At 42.1% G+C, this 17,855-nt stretch overlaps 1 protein-coding gene across 1 annotated transcript; it reads right to left on the bottom strand.

The window, feature by feature from the left end:
- Positions 1-6,883: 6,883 nt before the first annotated feature.
- arrdc3b (arrestin domain containing 3b) lies at positions 6,884-16,313 on the bottom strand. The gene is made up of 8 exons (XM_082540117.1): positions 14,924-16,313; positions 11,926-12,007; positions 10,256-10,403; positions 9,833-9,935; positions 9,463-9,719; positions 8,831-8,984; positions 8,590-8,744; positions 6,884-8,116 (listed from the first exon to the last, which is right to left on the bottom strand). The coding sequence occupies exons 1-8, from the start codon at positions 15,201-15,203 to the stop codon at positions 8,039-8,041; spliced, it is 1,257 nt and encodes a 418-aa protein (XP_082396243.1). The 5' UTR covers positions 15,204-16,313; the 3' UTR covers positions 6,884-8,038.
- Positions 16,314-17,855: the final 1,542 nt, after the last annotated feature.

Here is a 17,855-nt window from a genome sequence, read left to right as displayed (position 1 = left end):
GTCCTTGATGATCCTCCCCGCTTTCCTCAGGCACCGCTTCCTGTAGATGTCTTGGAGGGAGGGAAGCTCACCTCCAATTATCCGTTCAGAGCACCGCACTACTCTCTGGAGAGCTTTGCAGTTGTAGGCGGTGCTGTTGCCATACCAGGTGGTGATGCATCCAGTGAGGATGCTCTCAATGGCACAGTGATAGAAGGTCCTGAGGATGCGGGGGCTCATGCCGAATCTTTTCAGTCTCCTGAGAAAGAAGAGGCGCTGCTGCGCCTTCTTCACTGTTTTGTTTGTGTGTACTGACCACGTAAGATCCTCAGCCAGGTGTACGCCAAGGAACCGGAAGCTGCTCACTCTCTCCACAGCAGCGCCGTTGATGGTGATGGGGGTGTGTACTTCTCTGCACCTCCGGAAGTCCACTATCAACTCCTTTGTCTTTGCGACGTTGAGGGTGAGATGGTTGTCTTGACACCAGTGGGTCAGGGCGCTGACCTCCTCCCTGTAAGCCGTCTCATCACCGTTGGTGATAAGACCCACCACTGTAGTGTCGTCCGCAAACTTCACAATGATGTTGGAGCTGTTAGTGGCTGTGCAGTCGTAGGTGTAGAGTGAGTACAGGAGAGGGCTCAGTACACACCCCTGTGGAGCACCAGTGTTCAGTGTGATGGGGGATGAGGTGATGCTGCCCAGTCTGACAACTTGGCGTCTGTCAGACAGGAAGCTAAGGATCCAGCTGCAGAGGGAGCTGCTCAGTCCTAGATCCTGCAGTTTCCTGTCCAGCTTCGAGGGAACGATGGTATTGAATGCTGAGCTGTAATCTACAAACAGCATTCTCACATACGTGTCTCTCTTCTCCAGGTGTGACAGGGCAGTGTGTAGTGTCAGGGCTATGGCATCATCAGTGGACCTGTTGTGGCGGTATGCAAACTGTAGAGGGTCCAGTGAGTCGGGTAGTGCAGAGCAGATGAAGTCCCTGACCAGCTTCTCGAAGCATTTGCTTACGATGGGGGTCAGGGCTACAGGTCGCCAGTCGTTCAATGAGGAGATGGTGGAGGATTTGGGTACAGGGACGATGGTGGCCATTTTGAAGCAGGCTGGGACTACAGACAGAGAGAGGGAAAGGTTGAAGATGTGCGTGAACACTCCAGCCAGCTGAGCCGCGCATATCATAAGTTAATGTCTTCCTTCAATCAAAATGCAGTCCCTACATTTAGCTCGTAGCTCGTGCGGTAGAGCAGGTCATCTACTAATCGGAAGGTTGGTGGTTCGATTCCTGGCTTCCCCCTAATCTGCATGCCAAAAATCCTTGGGCAAGATACTAACCCCATGTTGCTCTCCGATACATCCATTGGAGTGTGAATGTGTATGTTAGATAGGCACTAACACCTTAGAAAAAGTGCTTGTGTGATTGGGTGAATGAATTAGTTGTATAAAGCTCTTTGAGTGCTCAGATAGAGTAGAGGAGTGCTACATAAGAACCAGTCCATTTACCATTCCCTAAACTGTACCTTGCTTCACTATTCTCTTGACTCTAAGCAAGTGATTCCTGCCCTCCAGGAAAACAATCATGAGCAATGATACTAACAATGTCTGTAAGGCATACACCATTAACAATGACATTTAAGGCACTGTTTAAAAAGTACATGCTTGCATTAACAACAGCCAATGTGTTATTGTACCTTGGCCCAGTTCAGTTCCTCTAAACAGGCCAAACCTTTTCCAATAAGCCAGTCACTGATTTCAGCAGCGGTAATATGGTAATATGAGCATATTTTATGCCACTGTTTATAGACCCAGATCAACGCCAGTAAATTTTGCATCAACATAACTACATATTAATGCTTGACATGTTTGCTGCTTGTGTGGCTGAATAAATTCTGCATCACAGCTTCAGTGTGAACTCTGTCTCCTTGTGTCTCATTTTGGCAGTCTGGCTTAGCTTGTTGGTCATCCGCAGGTGAGCAGGATTCTACAATAAAGGTCAAAGGTTCCAGTACGTTTCATACTTGAAGTAAGATAAATTCATTGGAAATAAAATGAGCCACTGTGCACATTAGCTCAAAGATTAAAACGTATGTTAGTCCATGTGGTAACCTTTTTGGGCAGGTTCAGAAGCAGTTTAAAACACACAGATCTCACCCAGCAAACCTCAGCTGTGTTTAGAAGTCATCAAGGACAGCCTGCCAGTTGGCCAACAGCCCAGATTCCTGTCAAGCACTTTGCATGAATGTGTACACGAGTGCCTGGACTTCACTGTCTGCAACATACGCAACTTGCTAAAACACGCAGACACAGCAGAAAACAGGGCTTCATGTTTGTGTGCTGCACAATGAACAGACAGCTTAACCAAAGTTACACTTTAATTATTCATATTAGAAAGATGTCTGTTCAGAGGCATTGGACACAAGGTAACAAAGAGATCCTCCACTTAGTTGAGAGAAACCATCAGCTGTGCTGAGATCAGTGTAGCCACAAGATATTTTTTTCACATATCTGTATTTGCTACATCTTGCATGACTTTGTTGTGTGTGTGTTTTTTTTAATTTGGGGGGGACCAATTACACAGTAAGAGATTTGTAGGATTTGAGTTTCTTTATTTGCTTCTCATATTTAGGAGTATTTTGTGTTATTAGATTGATGCACATTTCTTTGTACTTTGTTTTTACCTGTGTTCTCTTAAACTGTGCTGAGCTGCCACACACTAAAACTGCAGCGCCAGAATCGTAATGTTGCACTTATACCTGTTTGTGCGTTTGAAAATGGTCTTAAAACAAACCCGTTTTCTTTTAAAGCAGTCCTGCCAGGCTAACTAACATGTGACTAAAGTTGGAATTATCTTCAGTACTTTCAATATAGTATACTGTTTTAGTCAGCCAGACACTGAAAAAGGCAACATTTCAAGTCAAATAACAAAGTAAGATTCATCTTTCATGGCAACACAATCAGGTCCTTTTAAAAATGTAAAGCCTATCTGTATGTCTGTCTCTTGGCACATGCCCTGCGTTGTCTCTGCCTGTGTTTCTTCATCCAGTTCAAACCAGTTTCTGTTTATCAGCCGGACAGAAGCCGCCTGTATAGCGGAAGCCAAAACACTATTCATGTGACCTCTCATCATTGTGTACTGGGTGGGTGGGGTTGTTTCGTGTGTGTGTGTGTGTGTGTGTGTGTGTGTGTGTGTGTGTGTGTGTGTGTGTGTGTGTGTGTGTGTGTTGTTATGTGAAAGTCTTGTGTAGTTAGATTCAAGGTAAAACTGAGTGAACAGAGGTGCAGCCCTCATACACAGTTTGTTTTTCACAGTAGATGAGGAAGAACAGCCTGTTCTAAGCATGCAGGAGCTCAAGACTGAAGACTCCTTCCCAAAAGGTGGTTGGCAAATCTTTAATTCTAAGTCAGAACTAGTTGGATCAGAATGAAGTTGAATTGTCGTAAAATATTATTATCCAAGGTGTGCTCTGCTTGTCTCCCAGTCACAGCTTGGATAGGTTCCAATCACCCTGTGACCTTGAGCTAGAAATTAGATATATGAGTGATATTTTATCAGAATTAAAGTTGGTAGTGACCGAAAGAACGAGATCGCGGATACAAGCGGCAGAAATGAGCTTCCTCCGAAGGGTGGCTGGCCTCTCCCTTAGAGATAGGGTGAGAAGTTCGGCCATCCGGGAGGGGCTCAGAGTAGAGCAGCTGCTGCTCCACATCGAAAGGAGCCAGCTGAGGTGGTTCGGGCATCTGACAAGGATGCCCCCTGGGCGCCTCCTGGGTGAGGTGTTCCAGGCATGTCCCACCGGGAGGAGGCCCCGGGGCAGACCCAGGACACGCTGGAGAGATTATATCTCTCGGCTGGCCTGGGAACGCCTTGGTGTTCCCCCGGATAAGCTGGAGGAGGTGGCTGGGGAGAGGGAGGTCTGGGCCTCTTTGCTTAGGCTGCTGCCCCCGCGACCCAGCCCCGGACAAAGCGGATGAAGATGGATGGATGGATGGATAAAGTTCTTGTTGTGCAATAAACCTTCTCTGTCACTGATGTAGGTGTTTCAGTGGCTGCATGGCTCTGTTCTAAGACCTTCCTGTGCTTTGAATCACAGATGTGGAAAGTGTTGGATGGGAGTGTTGCAACTCAAAAAAGTAATATATTCCACATTACTTGTGACTTTCCTTAAAATAAGTCAGCAATTACATAATTGCTTTTTGCACTACTCATTACATACACATATAGATTAAAACGCATTGTTACATAAATACCAGTGAATAATATTAACTATACACTGACACACAAATCCCTATCTTAATGAGGACACAAACATATGAGAACAAAACAAACAACAAAAAGCAAAAACGAAAACCTTAAACCAGTCCAAAGTGACTTTAAAGACTCTACAACAGTGGTTCTTAACCTTGTTGGAGGTACCGAACCCCACCAGTTTCATATGCGCATTTACTGAAGCCCTCTTTACTGAAAAATAAAATATGATTTTTTTCAAATTCAAGACATAGATATGTTTTTTACTGATGCACAAAATGAGCCGTGCATGTCACGGCGGAGGCTCTGCCGAACCCCTGAGACCGACTCACCAAACCCCTAGGGTTCGATCGAACCCAGGTTGAGAACCACTGCTCTACAAGAATAGGTGTTAGTAGTTTCAACGAAGCTGTGTCTGTCCTGGACAGAGCTTGCATTACAGCATCACACTCTTGTCTTTTGTGCAATAAAAATCAAGGTAATATCCTTAGCTACACTCCTCAAAAGCTGTAGACCCACTGTTTCTCCTCCCTGTGCAGGAACTGAAATCAGCTCATTGTACAGGGTGGGCCATTTATATGGATACACCGTAATAACATGGGAATGGTTGGTGATATTAAAGTCCTATTTGTGGCACATTAGTATATGTGAGGGGGCAAACTCCTCAAGATGGGTGGTGACCATGGTGGCCATTTAGAAGTCGGCCATCTTGGATACAACTTTTGTTTTTTCAATAGGAAGAGGGCCATGTGACACATCAAACTTATTGGTAATGTCACAAGAAAAACAATGGTGTGCTTGGTTTCAACATAACATAACACACACACCTTTCTCTAGTATCTAACATTATAACAAGCTACACTGGATTAGATTAAAAGGCTGAAGGCTGAAGAATTGTAAAATACTATTACTCCTACAGTTAAATATCTACTATGTTCCCCCAAATTACTTCTTTTTAGCTGTTGCTGACTGCAGCTACAAGATGGCAGTACTGTCTTTACAGCACATGGATGCAAACAGGCAAGATGCTTTATGAGCGTGCTCTCTGAGATCAAAGGAGATCGCTTTACTTACTTCGGTATGTTTTGTAATTCACACCTATTTTTAGATTTGACATATGTCCTGCATTACACTCAACACTGGTAACAGGTCGGCCAGACACAGCTGATCAGGCCCTTTGATTGTACTACATTGTTAGCATGCTTTTAAATGCTATCAAGTTGTCTTTCTTAGCATTGGTTTCTTATCTGTCGCCAAAGTCAAGTGGGCATTCTAAGAAGTGCAGCTCTGACCTTAAAAATTGACTGAGTTCATCATCTGAAATCCTGCTCTGCATGTTTTCAGCAGCTGACAGACAATCTTATCACTGCAGGCTGTGATACAGCAGCAAAAGTCATCAAAAGAATGTCAGCCAAAGGCTATGAGGTGTTTCTGTGGGGATTCCATGAGTTATTTCACACAGAATAAATGAGTGTTTACCCTCTACACACAAACACTCTATTTTTTCATGTAAGTAAGAGTGTACAACCAGCGTAAGACCAGTTTTTCAATTCAATTCAATTTAGTAACACAGCGCCAAATCACAACAACAGTCGCCTCAAGGCGCTTTATATTGTAAGGTTGACCCTACAATAATACATACAAGACTGTTTCTGAGAGAATGGAACAGAAAAGTATTCTCCAACATTTCTATTTACATCTTTTTCCCTGCGAAGCTATGCCACAGCTCGAGTGAAAACAGCATTAAGCAAAAGCTTGACTCTGTTTTTCCCTCCTTGCTGTTTGCCAGTGTGCAGTGGGGAACTAGGTCAGCAGCTCATGTGAGCTCTGTCCTACATCTGCTTTGCTACATCTCCAGCAGGCTGCTTGCTGGAGAGGAATCTTCAGCTGCAGTAACAAATCACAGGGTGTAACAAAGATTTTTACACAGTGGTGCTACCTCCCTTTTTTGTTTTTTGTTTCTATTAATGTGACACATTTTTGCATTTTACACCATTACTCAGTGATGAAGGCCTCTTCTCCTTAGCAGTGTTCTTTTAAACTCCTGAAATATATAAATAAGATAGCAGTAAGTATTTGTACTACCACTTGATAAAGAAGTCAAATCAACACAAGTTGGAGAGCTTTACCTCCAATGGAAGAGCCACACGCCACATTATTTTTCTTTAATAAAAGTTCTGAAACCAAGTCGTGACATGTACCTTTAAGCAGGTTACGTCTCCAAACAAAAGCAGGCTGAGATCAGGCAGAATTATCAAATTGCTGCACTTTGACTTGAGCATCTAGAACCAGAACGGTAAGTTACATGTGTCGAGAAAAGATAAGAAAACTTATTATTTACAATTAAACCAGAATTTAGGCATTATTGGTTGTCTACATGTCTGAATTTAAATAATAATTTTTTGTTATATTATTCTTATTTTTATTGTTTGAACTTCTTAAATGGTGAGCAGACATGCCTCCTCGTACATAACGCTAAAATTTAGGAAATGTTTTGTACTGTACTGCTTTTTGATTAATGTTTTAAATTCCTGGAGAATTCCCTGCCCGTGATGCTAAGCTTGATTTTTGCAGTTTGTAATCACTGACCCACTGCAGTAGTTTCCTGGGTGTTATTGCAACATATAAGAATGATAACAAATACTCAGATCCACCGTCTTATGTTATAAAATAAATCTTTTATTTTATCAAAAGTTGATCATGACAACAATATAATGCGCAAATGGAATAGACAGCAACAGAGTATATGAAAAACTAGTGCAAAAGAAAAATCACAAATACAAAAATATATTGCACTTGGTAATCTGAAATTTTACGTGGAAGAAGTCATGTTTGGACAACATTCTCAATTTGATATATGCAACTGTAAACATTTACCTTTTATGCTTTGCCTTTTTCTTTTTTCTCTTTTTTGCAAGCACAAAGCTTCTGGATAAATCTACAGCAAGAGAAGCTCTAGTTTAGAGCTGAAACCAGCAGGCGACTTGCGGTATTTTATCTTAGTTAGTTGCAGTTGTGCTTTTTCTGTGGACCCAGTTGGGGTTTACACCTGGTCTCTAAACTTTCTTTCCCTCACTCACACACACACACACACACACACACACACACACACACACACACACACACACACACACACACACACACACACTACGTGAGCTCTAAACGCTCGAGGTGGTCGTTGATGTGACACATTTCTGCATCAGTGATGCCATCTGTCTTTTTTTTTTTTTTTTTTTTGAATCTCAATGAATTTTCATCTTTGTTCAGGGGGGACAGTGGGGACAGTGGCAGCTTCAGGCCACAGTCACAAGTTCAGCCATCTGAACTACTGCAGATAGCTCTTATCCTGTCACTAATGTGCCCATTTAGAGTGAAATATTCTATGTATACATATACATATATATATACTGTAGCGTATAGGCCTGCGGCAATCTGCAGTATAGAAAACCACTGATAGTAAAACAGTAATAACGGCATGTGCAAAATTCACTGTGAGGCAGGAGGAGGCTTCTTCTGACCACTTGAAGTAGTCTTTGTTCTCTGCCTTGTCAGAGTCATAAAGTGGTGTTAAAAAACTGTCTTTTTTTGCCATGTCTTGAGCACACGATATGGCGGATCCAGCACGGCATGAAATCCCTGGTCCATCACTTCAATGGTCACCAAATACTCTCTCAGCTGATTTTCCCCGGGTCAGGCAGAGTCCAGCCTTATTTACGGTGATATATAATCTGGTGAGAAGCTGGCTGTGTGGGCCAGGTGGCTGAGAGCAGCTCTGTCTTTTTGTGCACAGGCTTCAGCGATCCCGGACTCTCCTCAGCGGGAGGGACAGGTGTCAGGTCTCCTGACCTCCACAGTCCCTTGCACCTCCAAGGGGTCAGGATAAGGATCGACCTAGAGGGAAGGGGTGGAAGGGGAAAACACAGCTTTATGACTACAGGATCCTCGTGAAGTGATAACTATAACACTGAAAAAAGGTGAAGTTTGTTTTTGTGAGGCAAATGTATTTTTGTGTGTCATTAGCCTTTATTAGTTGCGTCTACATCTTGTACCCATACAGGTGCTGCTTCCTAATTCTGTTTGTCAGTGATTTCACTTTGTTTTGGATAGGTCTGAAAATCATAAAAGTGGTTCAAATTCTATTTGTGATTTGGGCTCACTGAATGACATGTTATTTTAGATGTTTTTGTGTCTTGTCTGGATATTTTTTGTACAAAGACTGGACTTCATTCTAGGTCTGTTTATGTTGTTTGGGCACTTTTCCTGTGAGGCGACGATGTGTGTGTGTGTGTGTGTGTGTGTGTGTGTGTGTGTGTGTGTGTGTGTGTGTGTGTGTGTGTGTGTGTGTGTGTGTGTGATAAAAGTACCTCCGAATACAGTGGCGGAGGCAGATATCTGAACTCTGTGATGTATGTTAGCAGAGATCCGCGGTCCTCACCCTCCGCGTCAGACCTATCACATCCCTGCAGATAATCCTGCCTGTGAGACTCTGATATGGCCAGCTCACTGTAGCTTGGTGGAGCTGCAATAAACAAACAGGCGTAAGTTGACATTCTGTACCCTGTGCACATAAACATGCATGCAAGCATCTGCATTTACAGTACATACCCTCAGGTCTCTCTGGCAGGCCCAGCCAGCTCAAAGTGCTGCAGTTGCTGCTGATGCTGGAGGTGCGGGTGGTGCAAGCATGAAGAGGTATGGTTCCTATCACCAACGGCAATGAGAGTGACAAATTCAAACCACCTGGAATGTCCACGTACACCTGCAAGCAGGAAGCAAACATGCAAAGGAGACAAGTGAATGAATGTTTTAGTGTTTTAAAAGCAGGTTTATGATGAGTTTATTATTGTTTAAGGCTATCTGTACATCACAGGGAAGTAATATGTCTTTTGTTTTTGTACCAGCTTATTAGCCAAATAGTGCTAGGGTATTATAAAAAGGTTAGTCAGTTAATCAGATAATCAGTTCATATAATCAGTTAATCAGATGTCAGTAGCAAATAATTGTTTTTCTTTTGTTTTCTTTTATTTTTCGAAGGCATTTTTCATTGGATTTAAAATAGTCCAACGTATTTATCAAGTTGACTTTGAATGCAGTTTTATCAGACAAATGTAACCTTGCAAATATCCTGTATTCTGAATCCTTTGTTTTATGCTCCTGTCAGTGTCCCTGAATAAAATCAGCAAAGGGAAGCTTGGCATCATATTTCATTTAACATATGAAAAAACATGTGAACTCACCACAAGGGCGTATTCTACTTTGATGATGGGACAGTCCAGGATGGAGGGGGACACAGGAGGGATTTTGAGCAGTTTTCCCTCCCAGCTCTGGCTCTTCCCTTGTGGCAGAGGATCTCCTCGCACATTGGACACCAGCTGCTGGATCTCCTTCCCCTTCCCCTTAGCGAAGAAGGTCTGAGTCTGGTAAAGCGCGGCCTTAGGGACCACAACGCGTGATGAACAGTTCTCCACCTCAGCAAAAATTTGGATTGACTCACCTTGGAAAGAGGGGAGAAGAAATCAGTCTGTCAGACTGAGAGAGAAGCAAGATAAGTGAATTCCCAAAAATAGAAGAGAACACCTGGGGGAAGTTGTAGGAGGTGTGGCTTACCTGGTGTGTAGCCCTTTCGCTCTATTTTGGCACTGAGGGAGATGGGGCCTGAAGCACAGAACCAGCAGCACAGCGTTTTCTCCTTTGTACCAGCCTGAGGGGCCTGTTAACACATATGATCTCTTTAAACTGCTGGCAAAAGATTTTAAAGAAACAGCATTCAACTCAGAACCTGGACCCTTTAAAGGAGCAGTTTGACATTTTTAAAACCACTGTTTTCAGCATGAGAACAATGCAGCAATGGAAGAAGAACTAAGAGTAACACCACAATAAAAGCTGTCTATCTTTTTATTTGTGTGGATAAATAACATGTTACTTGTAGATGTGTTAGCAATGTTTCCAGTCTTAGTGCTAAGCTAAGCTACACAGCTGCAGTGCACTGGGAGTCATACGGATCTTTCCTCGTAAAGTGAACAGGCTTACCAGCAGCAGGGGGGTGTTGATGTCGATGTGTTCAAACACAATGAACTCCTTCTTCACTTTGACGGGGAGCAGCCATGGACGGTGCAGTTCAGCTTTCACCCAGTACCTCACACTGCCATGCTTCCCTTCAAAGGAAGTCGCCAGAGCCCTGAGAAAGAAAAAGAAAAGACGGGAAGGGAGGACGATTAAAAAGTGTGGGTGGTCTGTGGTTATGCTCTGTGTGCAAGTTCAACATCCTTTCCTTCAGAACAAGAACCAGTACAACAAGTCCTGGTACTCAGAAAAAAAATAACTGAAGGTCAGCATCTCTTACTGCTGTCCCTCATTTTTAAATATACTATCAAAACCTAGGGGTCAAATACCTCCAAAGGTTCACAAGGTAAAACTCAGGGTCCTGGTATACAAATCTGTCTCTAATCTTTGTTTAATCTTCAAAAAAAAAAAAAATTTAGGTAACTGTACCTGTCTGGGCCTTCAAACAGTTATATAAACAAAACCATGTGACAAATACAGACGGCAACAGTTACTTTAGTAAAATTTGCTTATAGACATCTGAAACATGAAGCCTCAGCTACAGTTACACAGTTCACGGAGCAGGTTCATAGTCGTAAGCGAAATCTTTCTTTACAAGGTAAACAGTAACCGCATTATTGTGCCTCTATACTGATACTATTTATTTATCCATACCCGCTCCACCCCCTTATTTTCCTAATTTTGTATTTCATCAGATACATTTGTCTGATTACAAATGTTTTGTTATCCAAGTTTCAGATTTTTTACATCATCAACAAGATTGATGTATCTCTCAATTACTTTGGTTATGTGAATATTAGAAGGTAGTATCTGTGGAAGATATGTTTTTAATGAGACAACATCAAGAGTGGAGACAGCAGTTAGGTTAGTGTAGATCGTACCGAAATAAGACTGATTAGTTTTATGTAATGTGAAATATTAGCTAATGGATACCACCATGGCAGTTTTGTATATTTTTGTATTACAACAAAAACATATTAGCTTAAAAATGTTAATTATACATAATCTTGTCCACGATGTGGAAGCACTCATTTGCAAAAATGTCCAGTGAAGAAACTAAATGTCAATTTTGGATAATGTGGGAATAAAATAGAAAACAGCTCCTCACAAACACATTTTTCTCTGTGCTGCGTTACATTTAAGTTCCAGCAGAAAATATATAAAAAAAACAAAACAGGAAGTAGAGAGCATTCAGTTTTCTTTATTAATGTATGCATTTATTTCTTCACAGTCATGTCAGCAACCATGTCATGAACATGTTTTCACATCACATTTCTTCTTGTTGATCTTTGAGAATTTTTTTTAATCCTTTTGTTAAATTCTGATTATAAAAACAATTTGGTGAGTTTTCAATACAGTTTTAATGCAAATTATGTAATTAAATTACCTAAAATCAGGTGATTAGACTTTTAAATAAAACTGTGTGGAATAACTAGTTCACTGACATGAGGCAACAACAAAAGATTGTTTTATTGTAACAGGACAATAGTTCTAAATCTTAGGTTTAATCTTCAAATGTTTCTTCTCAAGACTGTAAAATTGTAAAACCTCAGCTCTGATGAAAATAAAGAGAAATGCAGTGAAGGGAAGAATTAATGATGAAATTCTCATGTACGTGTAGGTGTACGTGTACTCACATCTGAGGCAGGTTGAAGCTGAAAGCAAACTCATGTAAGCCTGGGTGCAGGACAGTCACGCCCTCCTCTGGACAGTCCTCATCTGAAAGACAGAGAACACTGAGACTGAGTACACCTGCACACTGCACCTAGCCTCCTACATTTTGGTACAAGCTATGGATGCACAATGTCAGGTAGCCTTATTACACAATGAACTCCAATTCACCTCAGAGGGATTATTAAACACACACACACACACACACACACACACAAAGAAAGGCATTTGATCACGAGGACAAAAAGGTTTGGAGATAAAAAAAAAAAATGGCACAATTGGAGATGGAAAAATGGCAATACATTTTTTTTTTTAAAAGCAAAACTGCAGATTCTCCATTTGTAGCTTCCAGATATGCTGCTCTTTGTCATATTAAACTTTGCTATCAGCAGTTTTCAGCCTCTGAAACAAACAAGCCCTGCTTTACCTGTGCCTGTAGGGTATTTACAATATAAAGCACCATGAGCCAACCGTACTTCTAGATAAATAAAATTGGATTGGTCTTTTATACTTAATATATTTGCTTTGTTGGTCAATCACAACAAGAATTAAAGATGCCACCCTGGCGACCTTCTGAATTTTATGAGGTTATGCCCTAAAAAATGGGTTGTTGGCTATATCTTACACTTTTTGGGAAGCACTCACATCCAGTCTTCTCTCTACTGTCACAAAATTCATTTGAGAAACTCTAGTAACAGTTGTTTTGCCTGAATGCGAAGAAGCAGCTTGTTTGCGGTGTCAGAGGGCTGCCAAAGCAACACACCCTGTGGGAGAAGCAGCACTTCCTCATTTCATCTCTTATTGTTTGTGTGTGATATTGCGTCTAAATGCTCCTGCTGAACTTCAGCTTCTTTCCACCTCAGTTCTGCTTCGTCCTCAGTCTCTGCTGTTTATGTATGTCTGTGTTTGCTATGAGAACTGTCATCAACGGCCAGTGTGTGTGTGTATGTCAGTGCGCGTATAAGCGTGCGCCCTGTCAAGTCACCGGCAACACGGAGCAAGCAGGAGTAGACCGGTATGAACCAGACTGAGCAGCTTCCTTCAGCTGGAAACTCCAACGCAGGCATTACAACTCGTCCTCCCATTGGTGGACAACGTGACATGAATTTGCAAGTCTCGCTCTGATTGGTTCAGCCCCGGCAAGCCCCTGCCCACAATTAGCCCAGCCATGTGGTGTGTGGCATGAAAGAGGAGAAGGTGGGGGAGGTAGAGAGGAAGGGTGTTATAGACACAGTGACAGCAAACTCCAGGCAACCTGCCGCTCTCACGCAAACTCTGAAACCACTGAACGGATGAAGGAAAAACGTCCTCTTCTACAGTCATGCCCTGTTATCAGAAGACACCCAGCTAGTTTCATCTTTCTTTTCTTACAGGCACTTCTGTGCTTAGAGAAAAGAGATATGACCCACGTAGAAGCAGAGTGAGTGAGAGTTTAGTGTTGAGGTTTTTGAAAGGGTCCAAACATGACCTTCAAGTTAATTTTACCAGCTGAGCTGAAATAATACTTAAAGTACTTTTAGCAAGCAAAAATGATGATATGTCTCCAAAGTCACCTTTTAAATGCGAGTGGTTACATCATTAGACGCTGGATATGTTCTGGTTTGGTTGATGTAAACTGTAACAGTCATTATTCAACTGAGCAAAGGATGACAATGATGAATTTTTTAACAGGAGATATGTGGAATATTCTGCCCTTCCATCATCTGCCCAAAATAATTTTTATTTTAATGAATGAAATGACAAATAAGCCACTTAAATTGAGTTTTCTATCTACTGATTAAAAAATTGCATTTGTTCAAAAATACTGACAGACCTTTAAAAACATACAACGACTATTAATGGTAAGTCAATCAGTTAAACTTAAAAAATTGCACATTTCTGATACTTCAAGGCTCGGACTTTTGAAAATGTGTTACTTTTTGTGTTGTCACATTATTGTACTGCGATTTGGTCAAAGTGAGATCTGCAAGGAACTCCAGGATGTTGTAAAGATGTCTTCAACTTACAACAAAGAGCCAAGCTGCATCTCCTGGAAGCTCATGAGATTTTTTTGGAAGTCTTCAGAGACAGCCACCAGGTGGATGCAGCACTTTGTTTAAGTCTAAATACTCTGCAAGACCTGTGAAATTGTGTCTTTTCTTATTGACCTTTCCACCATCCATCGTTGAGTAAACAAAGAGCAAAAGCTGTGCCTCTAGACTGCTGGGAAAAGAAGCTCTGTCCACAGACCAGACTCCTGCAGGCTGCATCGTTTCAGTTTTGAGATTATTCATCTTCCCAACCTCTAATAATTCAAAAAAACCTGCTGAACAGACAGTTCACGTGTGACCTAAATCCTTGATGTGACATGTTTTACTCTTACCCAAATCATCTGGTCCTCCAACACAGGTATACAAGTGTTAGGAGCAGCAGCTGATTTTACAACACGCGCTGAGCGTCAGCCTGGTCCTCCCCCCTCCCTCTCTCGCTGGCAGTTTCTGAACAGGTTTGAACCGCTTCTAACAAAGGGAGTTGCCTGTGCTAGCCTAGTTGAAGATGTCATCAGTAAAAAGGTCCTTGTGCCATTAGTTCAACCAAAATGTTGCTCTAAAATACGAAGCGCCATGTTTTCGATTTTGCTCTTTTTCATCAAGTGTTTCACTGGAAGATTTCAACTTTTTCCCTCCTCCCTGTGATGTCAACATCCAGACAGTCCGCATGTAAAAGCAGACTCCCTCATCCCTTCGCGTATCAAACGTTTGCTTTAATAATTGGTTTTAAGTGAGGATGGATCGCGCCTACAGCTGCTGCATCAGTACCACTGCGCGGAGGGTCCCGGTGTTCTGTGGCTCTGGCACACGATTACGCACTCCGCGGTAAGAAAGTTTGGGGACGAGCTTCTGTCAAAAGTTTGCAGTGATCAGTTGCGCCGCATCACTTCACACAGATCACGAAACAGCAGAAGAAAAAGGAGCAACTCCTTACCTCTCTCCTCTCCTATCAAGGTGTCGTAATGATGCAGGTATTCCACCTCCTCTGTGTAGTTCTGAGTATAAGCCGTGTTTGCTCCGGCGTTTCTCGACTCTGTCCACCGGACCTTGGCGACTCCTCTCGCGGTTATGTCTAAGCTCTTGACCCGCACATCCCCAGTGACCTCCACAACAACCCTCCCCGACACCAGGTCTCCTCCGGAGAACACCGGCAGGTTGTTCTCATTCAGACTGTCAAAGTAGATCGCCAAGGCCCTCACTTTGCCCAGTACCATGATGACAACGAATGGACAAGTAAACAGGATGAGGAAAAGTGTCTATGGAGAACAAGTTGTGAGTAGAGCCGTGTGGCACAAATGCATGCGCCTCGCTCCGGGTGCCCAGCGCAGAGCCGGGTCTGCGGCTGTCAGTGATGGCTCATCTGGTAGCTGATGGTCCGCAGGAGATCTGCGCCCTCCTCCTCCGAGTGCGCCTGTGCTTCTCTACCGATCTTTGCTGGCGTCTGCTTCCAGCGCTGCGCTCTTAAAGCTTAAAGCTGGCCAGTTCGTGCGCATGTGCGCACGAACTGGCCAGCCTGCTTACACAGAAAGGAGCACGGCTCAGCCTCCGCCGCTGACATAATACGACTTACAGACAAGACGTTTGCCAACTTGTCCCCACAGGGTTTGTCACAAAATGAGAGTTTTTAAAAATAATCTTGGAACGATAAGACGGTTTGTGGAAACACACAGGCACAGTGTGCAATAAAGAATTGAATAAACTGTTTTAATGCTCCCAGTTCCTTATTAATTGTTACTTAGACGATTAAGTGACTGCTGCAACAGGCATAGGCCATATTTACTGAGGTATCAAATGGCGATTTAAAAGCTATAGTTTTACTTTATCTAAAAAAATATCTTAAAAAAAAAAGTGTTAAAAACTGTAAAATATTTAAGTTAGCTTTTTCTGTTTATAAGGTGGAGTTTGTGTTTAAATGCAATATCAATGGAAGAGTATCCAGAGGGGATTGTGCAATACCTTTTAGACAAACGACATTCAGTAAACAGGTGTTATCAGTGAAAGGTAGTGAGATTTGGAACAATATTTGAGCTGTAATAAGAGAATGTGCTGCCTTCAACACATTTAAAACTAATCTCAAACGATGGCTAAAGAGGAATCAGATTCATGATCACTAGCTTGATATTAATATGTGTTATCTTTAATGTTGTATGTTTTTATTTATTTGTTGTTTTCTGTTTCATTGTATTATAACATTCTTTGTTGTAATTTTATGTATTTGTTGTCTGGATTAGATTGTTGTACATTGCCTGATGGCGTGCTAAATTCCTTATTTATTGTGTTTGTCTGACCTGCCAGGGACTGCAGATGCAAAGTAGACTTTTAGCTAATTCTAGAATATTTACATTTATCCACTGTCCCTTTTAAATAAATAAACTATTGTCCTGTTGATGACCCAGTTTTATCCAGGCTTTAGCTGTCAAACAGATGGCCTCACATTTGACTCTAGAACACTTTTGTATGCAGAGGAGTTTATGCTCCACTCAGTGACTGCAAGGTGCCCAAATCATCATCCCTTCACCAGCAAGCTGACAGTTGGTCTGAGGTGTTTGTGCTTTTTGGTTTTCTCCAAAGGTGCTGCTGTGCACTCTCGACAAACATCTCCACTTTGGTCTCGTTATTCCAGAAATCTTGTGGTTTGTTCAGATGTATCTAGGGATGGGAATCAAGAACCGGTGCTTGTAGAGAGCCAGTTCCCAGTAGTTCTATTCGTTGGAAGTGTTAGCCTGCCTGCCTATCTATCCTGCTTATTGATTCCACTTGCACATGCACTACAATCAGCTGAATTAAGTGTGCAAAGTCACAGCAACAGTTGCTTTTTCACAACAACAGGTCATTTTACAGAGAAACCAGAAAGTAATGTAACAAGAATTAATGAATTACTTTCTCCTGGGAGTACTTAAGTAACATAATCCATTACTTTTAAGAAAGTAAGTAGTAGAACACTTTCTTGTTAAGCGAGACCTGCCCTCCGCTGGGAGATTGCACAATGATAAATTTACAAAAGAAAGAGCAGCTCATGAATTAACAGGCTTATGTCTTCTTCTTTTACTCTAATTGACGGGGAATGACAGATTCCCAGGAGAGTGTTATAAGTACTGAGGGAAGAATTGGTACCATTATTGCAAAAGATTTTTAATTATACTTCAAAACAAAGAGTCCATACCCCCAGAGTGAGGCAGTCATTTTGGTTATTCCCAAGAGCTGGTCTAAACAGAGTCTGTGTGTGAGTACCCTGAGTGATGGGAGTTATTCAGACCATGGCCCAGATTTGTAGGCAGGGTTTGGGTGTGGGGTGCTAATGTTTGTTAACTGTCCAAGTGGCCCAGGAGAAGAAGCTGTTTGTGAGGCTATAGTTGTGTAGTCATTGAGGCTGTCTATTCTAGTCTTTTTGTTGTTGGGAGTGATGCTGGAGGCCTTCAGACAGGTGGGAATGGTGGCGTGAGTCAGGGAGAGGTTGAACAACCTGGTGAGGATCCCTGCCAGTTGGTCCCACAGACTTTGACCTATAGCATACCAATGTGTGCCGCATATTGACCAGTCAGTGTAACGAGCCAGGATTTAAAAAAATATACACAAATATACCATTCTAACAAAAAGATTGGAGGAAGTGATGCCCTTTTTAATTGATGAGGATCAATCCGCATTTAGAGCTCAATGTTATTACAATAAGGGAAACGGAGTATAACATTTTTCTTCAGGCAGACAATACCATGATCAGAATTCAGAACGAGGAGTTTCTAGATTAATTAACTTGTTGCAGATGCAGGGTATACTCTTAATATTAATGTTTAAACTTCCCCTAGTCTCTCAAGCTATGAAATACTAGGAGACCTTGGGAGCTACTTCTATATGTTATTTGGGTATAA

This window comes from Aulonocara stuartgranti, assembly GCF_965226115.1.
Source record: "Aulonocara stuartgranti genome assembly, chromosome: 7".
Classification (NCBI taxonomy): Eukaryota; Metazoa; Chordata; class Actinopteri; order Cichliformes; family Cichlidae; genus Aulonocara; species Aulonocara stuartgranti.
This window is presented reverse-complemented; position numbering and strand designations above follow the sequence as displayed.

Coding starts and splice junctions, on each gene's coding strand:
- arrdc3b (XM_082540117.1), bottom strand. CDS start 15,203: ATGGTACTGGGCAAAGTGAGGGCCTTGGCGATCTACTTTGACAGTCTG. Junction 9,720..9,832: donor GCGAAAGGGCTACACACCAG/GTAAGCCACACC, acceptor CCTCTTTCCAAG/GTGAGTCAATCCAAATTTTT. Junction 8,745..8,830: donor CCTGCCAGAGAGACCTGAGG/GTATGTACTGTA, acceptor TGTTTATTGCAG/CTCCACCAAGCTACAGTGAG.